At 39.9% G+C, this 10063-nt stretch overlaps 1 protein-coding gene across 7 annotated transcripts in view; it reads right to left on the bottom strand.

The window, feature by feature from the left end:
• Positions 1-1139: 1139 nt before the first annotated feature.
• The window catches only part of LOC116429212 (KCNQ potassium channel), a 93218-nt gene continuing 84294 nt past the window's right edge, over positions 1140-10063 (bottom strand). For all 7 annotated transcript variants that reach the window (XM_076366355.1, XM_031981896.2, XM_076366360.1 and 4 more), the window contains 2 exons: positions 9842-9964; positions 1140-7189 (listed from right to left, as the gene is read on the bottom strand). In XM_076366355.1, the coding sequence (XP_076222470.1) occupies positions 7088-7189; positions 9842-9964 (225 nt within the window). In that variant the 3' untranslated portion in view covers positions 1140-7087. The remainder of the gene's footprint in view (positions 7190-9841; positions 9965-10063) is intronic.

Genomic DNA, 10063 nt, shown 5'->3' with positions numbered 1-10063 from the left:
CTTATCAGATTGCGTTACAGTGGAGTTTAGTCGAGTGAGAGGCACCATAGAGCTTGTTTTATATCGTACGTTTGTACACGCTGAAGCGCGTTTTACAGAGTATTTTTCGCCGCCCGACGACGGCGGAGTCCGACAACATGGCTGCCCGCTAGGAAACAAGCGACCGCCGGCGTCGAGATATCGAATCTGTTCTCACCGAAGTGAAAATCGAATTAAAAGTAAGACATTGGGAGGAATCTTTCAATTTTCAACCTGTTAATGTAACCATAGGAATAATTAAATGATTGAAATTATTGCGATGAAGATTTTTCGGTGAGTAAACGAATATTTGTCATTCCCGGCTCACAGGTTTATCTACTGTGACTCATTTAATAAGTTTATTATCAAAAGGTTGCTTTTAGAACTCATTAAGGAACGTTGCAAAGAAATTTTTGATGAATTTCAACCCCTTACGCTCAAACGTACATTGTTTAACTAATTTATATCCGTCCTTTCGAAAGGTTTCCCGAATGAATTGTATTTTATTCGTGTATTAAGAATTTGAATTAATTACTTTGATATTCTCTGAGTAAAATATAATGTCCGAACAATGCACATTCAAGGATGTAATAAATTCTGAAACCAAAATAACGCGATATTCATTTGACAGATACAAAATGGAGAAAAGATCACTGCAGTAATTAGTCGAGTGTTCATTTCATTTTAGAAGTTACTTCGAAACGAGTCCTTATTAATTCTTTCTGTAAAGTTTCGAAACTTTCATTATAATTTATTCGAAATCATATTATACCTTACGCCGAACAAACAACGCGAGAAACAATCCCAGAATATTTTTACGTCGTTCATTACCGAATATTACCGGAAAAGTGTTGCATCGCAAATAATTCTCGGCGAAACGCAACACCCGCGTTAAAATTAAAAAATTGGACACACGATATTCAACGTTACGAGAACTGTTAATCGTGTGCTCTGGCGTTCGAGGTAATTGATTGGAAAAAAAAATCACCTGTTCCAGCCGCGCGTGATAAAATCGTAAATTCCTGGGTCGGGTATAAATCAAAAGCGATCGAGGAACTGAAAATAATGGAAATCGTTCGCAGCGATCGTTCGGTCAGACGAGAACAGAAGATCCTTAACAGTTGGTAGGTCGAGACCACTTTTATTTCAACTAAAACGAAACTCGTCGGCTACAATCCAAAATAACATCAAACACAACGAAAACGTAACAAAAGTTCCACTTCGTTTAACCGTGGATCACTGATCTCTCGTCGAAACGAAATCACATCGTCTCTGCTATGCATCGCGCAAAATAAAGGTCTCCATTATCCACGTAATTAGTGACATTATGAAATCATAAGATTATACAATTCATAATATCTGTAGCATGATTTACTCATACTTTCCCTCTCAATAATTTTGAAAAAACATGACAAAGATTGTTCCCTTCAGACTCTTAACATTAAAAAATCCCAAAAAGAATCCAGTTCAGCGATCGAGGGTTAAAACACAGTGGAAACGTAACCCTTCGTTCGTTCGGTCGAGAGAGCGCAAAGGGTTCCAGGAGACGGAATGTAAAAGTGTAATTCCCATTAAAAAAATACTCTTAAAAGTCGCTTCGCTTAAGAAAACCGTATTTTCCCACTACTACCGCTAAGAAGTATATATGTACAGAGTTGCGTTACGTTAGACTCTAATCACAATAGTTTTTATTTAGACGATAGAGTAATTATTTTCTTGCGCTTTCATATATATATTTATATTCATATATATATATATTTTTTTTGTTAGTTTTCAGTGCAATAAGTTCACTCGATCAACGGTATTCTAAAAGAGACTGGTCCTCCTCGCGCGTGCATCGACGTCGCTCTCGATCGAGTGCTCGAGAGCAGAATGCACACACTGCCGAGAGCTCGCGTGCTTCGCTTCTTAACGAAAACTCCGTACACCCGTTTACTTGTCTAACTGTTCAACCATTCGAGCGTAAAACGTTTTCGCGTCCGTCGGAGAAAATGCCTATAGCGTTCCCTCCGCGAGATTCCACTCGTTCTGACGTCTCCCTTTGGTCAATTAACCCTTTGCCTTGTAATGACGCGTCAGGCTCGCGAAGAGTTCGAACGGAATTTAACAAATGTGTTTTCAATTTGAATTAAACGATGATCTCGCGTTATCAATGTATAAGTATATTTAAACAGACAGTTTTACTTTTTGTTTGAATATGTCAATCGCAATTAACCCTTTGCCTTGTAATAACGCGTCAGGCTCGCGAAGATTTCGAACGGAATTTAACGAACGTGAATATTACTCGACACTTTTGCATTTGAATTAAACGATAATCTCACTTTTATCAATGTATAAGTATACTTTAGAGTAAACAGACATTTTTCCCTTTCTGTTTGAATAAGTCAATCGCAAAATAGTTGCGTCACGGCTAAGATAGGGGTTCAATCGCGGATTTCACGCGTTTAGAATTTTGTCGAAAGTGTAGAAGGTAGTAAAATATATTTGACAATTTGAGATGGTTCCCAAACTTAGAATTAAATAGAAACTGCTTCCATCTCCATCAGTTTACCGCGGCGATAAGTTTGAATTTTAAAGAAGTTCCTGCCTCATTTAAGAAGATAAATGATTCTCTTTTGTTCGAACATTCGTAAATTCACCTGCGAGTTTGACTCATTTGTACCGTGCACGATTTGTCGAGAAATCAGTGCAGCAACGGGTTCGAGACGATTCGAACGTTTTAGTTTCCTTTGTTCCGAACCGTGTATGAAAATATCTGCCTTCGGATGCTTCGGACGCGAGTGGGAAATAATTATGAGCGCAGACACCGGTTCGCGTGTAACGATAAGGGCACGGTGAATCTGTTCGCGCTTGAATGGTCGACGAAGAAGGTAGAGTAGAAAAAGAAAAGCTGACGTTTGATTTGCTACGCATTCACACGCCCACGCAGAGCCGCATAATATTAGCACGAGGAAATTCTGACTTGAAGTTTACGCATATATCTTACGGTGTCGATTAAAATTACGGTATTTTACGTGCCGTACCGGATAGCCTACGTAGAAAATATAAATATATTCATATGCAGAATAAATCTGATTTTCCTTTTCTTTCCTCTTCTCCTTTTTTCTCTTTTTTTTTGTTTTGTTTTGTTTGTTTGTTACAGTAGGTATATACATTGCCGTCGCTCCCCATTTCTTTCTTTGTAAGCTTGCAGTTACGATGACCCTCCGTTGTCTTCGTTTTCGAACGATGTACGTTTATGTGTTCGCGTGCATAGGTTGTTCGAGAAAATTACCGGAACTCGTCCGAAGCGAAAGGGGACGAGAAGCTTCTTGGAAAAATGTTCGAAAATCGGAGATTAATGGGAAAATTGATAATTAATTGTACGATTCACTGTCTTGATGAATTTTATGAGTTTCTTTGTTATAAATTTATGGAATTGTAGCTGAGTTTAATGGTAATAGTGGGGAATGAAAGATATGAATAATTCTGTATGTTGTTCTGTATATTTGTTACTCTCGAGTTGTAGGGAAATAGGTAAAACAGTGACTTCGAGATGTTAGTTGCAAATTAAATTTCCGAAAGAAATCGTTTCTCGAACGCCCTGTACACCCACGAAATTCACCTTTCAGCGCAGAGATATGTAAATATTTATTCGTTCGGGGCAAGTGAGTAACACATGTGCATGTACAACTTTCAAAACGCGTCGCGTGATAGTCGGAATTCGTAAAGTTCATCCGAAAAGAAGTCAGAATCACATGTGTTCCGTTTAATGTTTCCTCTCGAGAAATGGAAAACGGTCCACGTTCACGGACGAATCATCGAAAATTACCCGTTTAACCGCTTACCCTGCGAATCAATTTCAAAACTTCACCGAAAATATGACGATCTTTTATGCCTGCTTTTCAGTACTCGAACGCATTACGAAAAGTATGTTCACAATTCTTGGTCCAATCAATCATAACGAACCAATAGAAACACCAAGAACACTAAATTCGTTACTACAAAGAAAGTTTCAATTAACAGTATTTATCTTGAAAGAAATCAATTAATTTCGAGTAGAAAAGGATCGTTCCATTAATAACTCTTGGAATTCTAACTATTAACCCTTTGCACTCGAGAGGTGACTCACCACGTGATTCGATACAACGAAACTATGAACCTGAATATTTAATATTTCAAATTAAAGTTTGCATTGCTACGTGAAATATATAAATAAAACATCTTTGTCGCTTAATTTATCTATGAACTATCGTTAAATTAGTTTCAAACAATACGACCTACATCTCGTCAGAAAATGTTGAATATTTCCATGGAGAAGCTCTCGAGTGCAAAGGGTTAATCTTCGGTAGAAAGAATCGCGTAATCTGCAACTTCCGGTAGAAAATAAAATTCCGAGTGTACACGGGTTAAAGAGGCAAACGGTTAAAAGACCGCCGAAACTGCCCGGCATTCGCCGATCCGATCGTGGGAGGTAGGTACCGTCGCGGCAAGTGCGAAGGAAACAAGCGTTCCAAGTGATTCAGGGCGATTGCGAGCTTAAAAAACCGGAGATACGAGGACACGAGGATTAAATCTTATTTAAAGCATTACTCGGTAACTCGGCAAGTTTCGCGTTTGTGCTAGAAATTGAAAAAATCGATCAAGTACGATTAAAAAGTAAGTCAATCAAGTAACTCGACATCGCTTCCATTTTTTACCCCCCAACCCCTTCCGTTTTGCTCGTTTTTTTTTGTACAACGGGCGTGCACGGTTACCGGTGCACTCGGCCCATTCGATTAATAATAACACGCTAAATCTTAAAAGTCCGTGATTAATTTAAGGCTTAATAATTGATCGTTATTTACCAGCAGAGACTAGAAATAAATAGAATTAAATACAATATATGTATGCGTGTCTGTATGTATGTATGCATGTATTCATGTATGTATGCATGTATGTATGTATGTATGTACGTGTATATATTATATATAATATATCCTTTATGCAATTAATCATCTCTGTATACGTATAGTAAGCCTATTTAGAGATAATCTGATCTAGGAAGTTTTTTTTCTTTATTTGCTTATTGTTCCTCTCTATTATTCCTAGTTGGCCCGATAGATGTTCCCAATACGTTTTGCATCCGTTCCTTCGCCTCTACGTGGAACTGCCTCTCGATTCCTGCTACGCTAACACGTTCGTTCGAGCGAGTCGACGCCGTTCGTTCATCGAGATTCTCGCTTCGTCGTCGATGAAGCGAAATCCGTTCGGCGGTTGCGAACGCGGCGAAACACGAACCGTTGGCGATCGACGCCGCGATCGTTCGCGCGCGGAGTCGGCACCCCGTCGGTGTACCGCGCGGAGAACCCGTGTTCTCGTCCCTGAAGTCGCCGCTTCGACGCGTTCTCGTTCCCGTACTCGAAGAGAACAATCGTTCCTGTGCGTTTAGCGTGATCGTTTTGTCAATGATCCCCCGGGATCGCCGATCCCACGATTACGGAAGTATCCAAGTGACGACGGCTCCTCGTCCGGCGAGCTTCGCTCCCGCCGACTCGCGCCGATCCTCCGCCATCTTGTCGGTCCCTCGGCGCTGCTCACTTCGAGCAGCAGACGCGCACTCTTCGCTCGCGAGCTCTCCTTGGATCTTTGGTGCCCTCGTTTCGCGACGGGGCGCGATCGATGGTTCAAAGGGAACTGCGGGATATTCGGATTTCTGTGTATTGTGCTTTTAGAGGGCTGGATTCGTGGAGTTCTTTGACTTTGTATCGATGTTTTCGTTGGTCATTCGCGTGAGAGATGTTAATTGGTTTGTGGGCCCTTCTGTTTCGTTAATATTTTAGTTATTGTAATCTTTATCGTGGTAGGAGTTATTTTTAGTTGGAACTTTCTGTACTATTTTCTGTTTGTTGGCTGCTTCGTCGTTTTGGTTCTTCATCTTTGTTAAACCTCTGTTTTCTTTGAAATAGTAGCTGAACCATTTCTTTATTTACTCTGTGCAGTCAGCGATCCTGTCAATGTTCTTTAGTCTTTCTTGCCCTCTTCCTTTTTTTCTTTCTTTTCGTAATACCGATTTCCAGATCAAATCCCAATAAAAAAATATTCCTTTCTCCTTTCTTCTGAACAGTGTCCTTCTCCATACATCTTCTTCTTCTTCCTTTAATTTCTATCCACAGGACGTGTCTTCCTCCTCCCCTCTATTCCCATGATTCCATAATTTTCTCAAAATCCACTAATCTCTTCGCAACATTCATTTCTAAACCAAGTTCCCATGAAAACTACTCTTTCCTGAACCCAATGCTCATCCATCTTCTACACTTCTCCATTCTCTCTACAATCCCACCAATTTACACGATTTTTCGAAATCCGCGAATCTTCTGAACCATCTCCAAACCAAGCTCCCAAGAATGCTTCTTCTTGAACCCAGAACACATCCTCTATACTCATCATCCGCAGACTGCTTCCTGTTTCTTCTTCCTTCTCGTGATGCTTCCACTTCGCAGTTACGATTTGTTCCTCGGATTGGTTCCCTTCTGATGGCAACCATTCTCAAACCAAGTTCCCAAGAATGCTTCTCCTTGAACCCAGAACACACTCATCCTCTATACTCATCATCCGCAGACAGATCACTTCCTCCTTCTTCCTTGTTGCGACGCTTTCACTTCGCAGCCATGACCTGTCCGTTAGATTGGTTCCCTTCTAATCGCAACCATTCTCAAACCAAGTTCCCAAGAAAGCTTCTCCTTGAACCCAGAACACGCTCATCCTCCATACTCGTCATCCCAGATCACTTCCTCCTTCCTTGTCGCGCTGCGTCTACTTCATAGCCACGACTCGTCGGTCGAGTCGGTTCCCTTGTGATCGCACCTCCGCCTCGTACCGTAAATCCGATTTGATCGGGCCGGATCGGCCGGACGGAAGCGCATATCCCGGTGTCTTCTCCCGGCCGGAGCCGGGGCGGGCGAGCACACAGCGGATCGGGGGACAGCCGTTCTCAGCGACTCTCGCTGAGCATGCCCGGAGCGACGCTGGTTATGGTGACACGGGGCAAAGTCCACGGGATTGCCGGTGATCGCGGAACAGATGGCACGAGCACGCCGGGGACTCTCTGTTACACGTCGTCCTCTATACTCCGCAGGGGTATTTGTTGCTTTTGCGCCACCGCGTTCAGCACGTAGCCCAGCTGGTCCAATTTCTTGTCCATCACGGACAACTGCGGACAGAAACGGTTCCCATGTAAGAATCAATCTCGCCAGGCGCGCGCACAAGAAACTCTTTATCTCCGGGGTGGAAGTAGTTTTCAGGGGCCATGCGAAAAAAGACTAATAAATCGCGGAATTGCGGGATCAATCGGGGATAACATTTTTTCCCCATTTTTTATCGAGGATTCGTGAGACGATAGCACATCGTGTGACGCGGTGCTCCTATAAGCAACTGAAGATTACGTGCATTGCCTGTGTAGGACACGATTAGACGATCTCTCGCGCTGGAAATTAACGCGTTCACTTTGAAATCGGTGATCGACGAAAGCAGTTCTTTTTTGCTTTGTTAAGTGGTTGATTCTTGGAGAGTTCGAGCGAGATTTCATACTTTCAGAATAAAATTATTATATCGGTTTATTTGTAATACTGAGAATATAGGACGGTCATTGCCGTCATTCGCTCATAGATTTATGGCAGAGATTTGGCGAAGTCTTGCGCGAAGAGTTTTCTTTTTACGTTTTGTTTATTAATCATTTTGTGAAGGGAAAAAAACATCTCGATGCGAGTTTCTCCAGCGCGAGAGATTAAACAGTTTTGAACATGATGATAGTGAGATTTTTTGTAAAGAAATCATAGAAGTATGCAATAGAGGATGAGTAATATCAATTATGGCGATGAAGAACATTCGACGAAGATTCTGGACTAGTATTTAACAGAAGATGACGATGAAATTGAATTTGAAGAGATTCTGAGAGCGATCAGACTTCGATTTCACCTAGTTTTGTGGCAACAAGGTTACATCTATAATTAGATTCACTCATGAAATTATTCTGTAATTGAAATGCAGAAATTCGATGACCCTACCCCATTAAAATATAATAAAATGCGCATTGTTTGTTATTACATTAATAGAATACGTATTTAGTTCCAACTTTCTGGTTTCATAAAATGCAGAATGCATCTCTGGCATTGTAAAGGGTCCAACTGAATAATGTTTCGGATAAATTCAACAGGAACCGTAGGAATGTTTTGCGTGCGTATTTCGAGAAGAATTAATCGATTGAAATGGCTGGTTTGTTTTGTTGCGCGGAGAGTGAAATATTTATGTGCTGTGCGGTAATGAGGAATTTATTGCCCTTAGTTTTGCGCGTTCGATGTTTGTTGCGGGGAAACTGAATATGCATGGGTATACCAACAAATATTTATTTTCTTTATATATCTTTGTTTCCCGCGTTGAATGTTATTTCCATCGAGAACGATGTCCGAAAACCAAGTGAAACCGAAATTATATTATTTAAAAGCGTGGAAGAAAAATTACAGTAATTAATTTCACTGCTCTGGATTTGTAAAAAATATAACTACCAGAATTAAGCGAATTCTACTTTCAACTGAATTTTCATGTCAAGGTATTTTAAGGTAATTCAGTTTATTTATCAATCGATTATGCGAGTAATAGAAGAATCGAAATTATGCAGAGAATGCGAGGAAATTTTATGTTTGAATTTCATTAGATTACAATGTACGCGTTTTGTATATTGAATGAAGAGGAGAATGTTTATTAATTTTCAGGGTTTGGAATTGATTTGGATGATTTACGGTTGACGTTTTATGTTCGTAACGTTTGACACGCGCCAGTCTATGCTACGACATTAATGCGATACATCAGGCGGCTGACGTTTATATTTATTAATTATAGCGCCTGTGGAAGACGAGTATTGATAATGACTCGCCAACTAATTATACAATATAAAATGACCTATAAAACAACAATGGCGTGTTCAATTACAGTACATGTTATCGAGTCCAGGACTGAATATTCAGAGAAAATCTGGGCTTCTCGTGCAAAAGAAAACGAGGAAAATGAATCGCTGAAGTATCCATTTAGTTTGATTAATCGACCGTTCAAACACGAAACTATTCGATATCGGAATGGAAATATTAATATATAACCGTCATAATTAACTGCATGAATATTCATCCGTACGGAAAATTCATGATATTTCACTCTGTTGATTCTTGGTTCGCGAGAATCAATATATGTATACCTTATATAAATAACAAATATCATTTTTACTTTTTCTTTGCTAATTCCTTTAATTTTTCGACAATTTTCCTTTATCAGGTGCAAACAGGAATTATCACTGATTACCATTTTTTGATAAAACTATAATTGATGTTTCTTTTCTGTAATTTTATAAAAGACAGTAGTTAACTGACAAGTATAACTATAAAAGATTTAAAATCGTTCAGTTAACGATACGATACACAGGATGACTATCATGTGTTCAAGTATCAATTAGAAGACCATCAACAATTGATTCGATTAAATTGTATTATAATTTGTAATATCGAACTTGATATCTCACTCTACACTCCTATCGATTATTCTGTCAAAAATAGAAACAGGAGTTGCTAAACAATGCAAACATGTTATACATATCTGTTTCATTAACAGTTTCAATTGGCAAACATTATTAGCGAAGCATCGAATTACCGAGTCATCGAATAAATAACGCGATTTTTATATGTGTTTATTCTTAACAATTCAGATGAACACAAGCTTAACATTTCCTTACAGATTATCTATAGATAACGAAAATTATTCTATCGCAAAATTTTCCCGCAGAATAACCCTAACCATTCAGGGTTAGGTTTGGACTCACCTGCTGCTCAACCCTGTACAGGCGTGCGCCTATCGTCATCGGCTTCACGTTGCCTGCCCGGTCGATTCCTGCCAGATAGCTGCCTGGCTTGCCCAGGGTCTGATCCAATCTCCTTTGCAACTCCTGTGAAAAGATACGAATTAGACGCGTATTATATGCTTGTCATTTGCCACTTGGTATTGATCCTGTAAATTGCCGTTATTAAATTCATTTATGTTTCAC

Source organism: Nomia melanderi, chromosome 3 (genome assembly GCF_051020985.1).
Source record: "Nomia melanderi isolate GNS246 chromosome 3, iyNomMela1, whole genome shotgun sequence".
NCBI lineage: Eukaryota > Metazoa > Arthropoda > Insecta > Hymenoptera > Halictidae > Nomia > Nomia melanderi.
The sequence above is the reverse complement of the archived record's forward strand: the minus strand, read 5'-3'. Positions and strand labels throughout refer to the sequence as shown.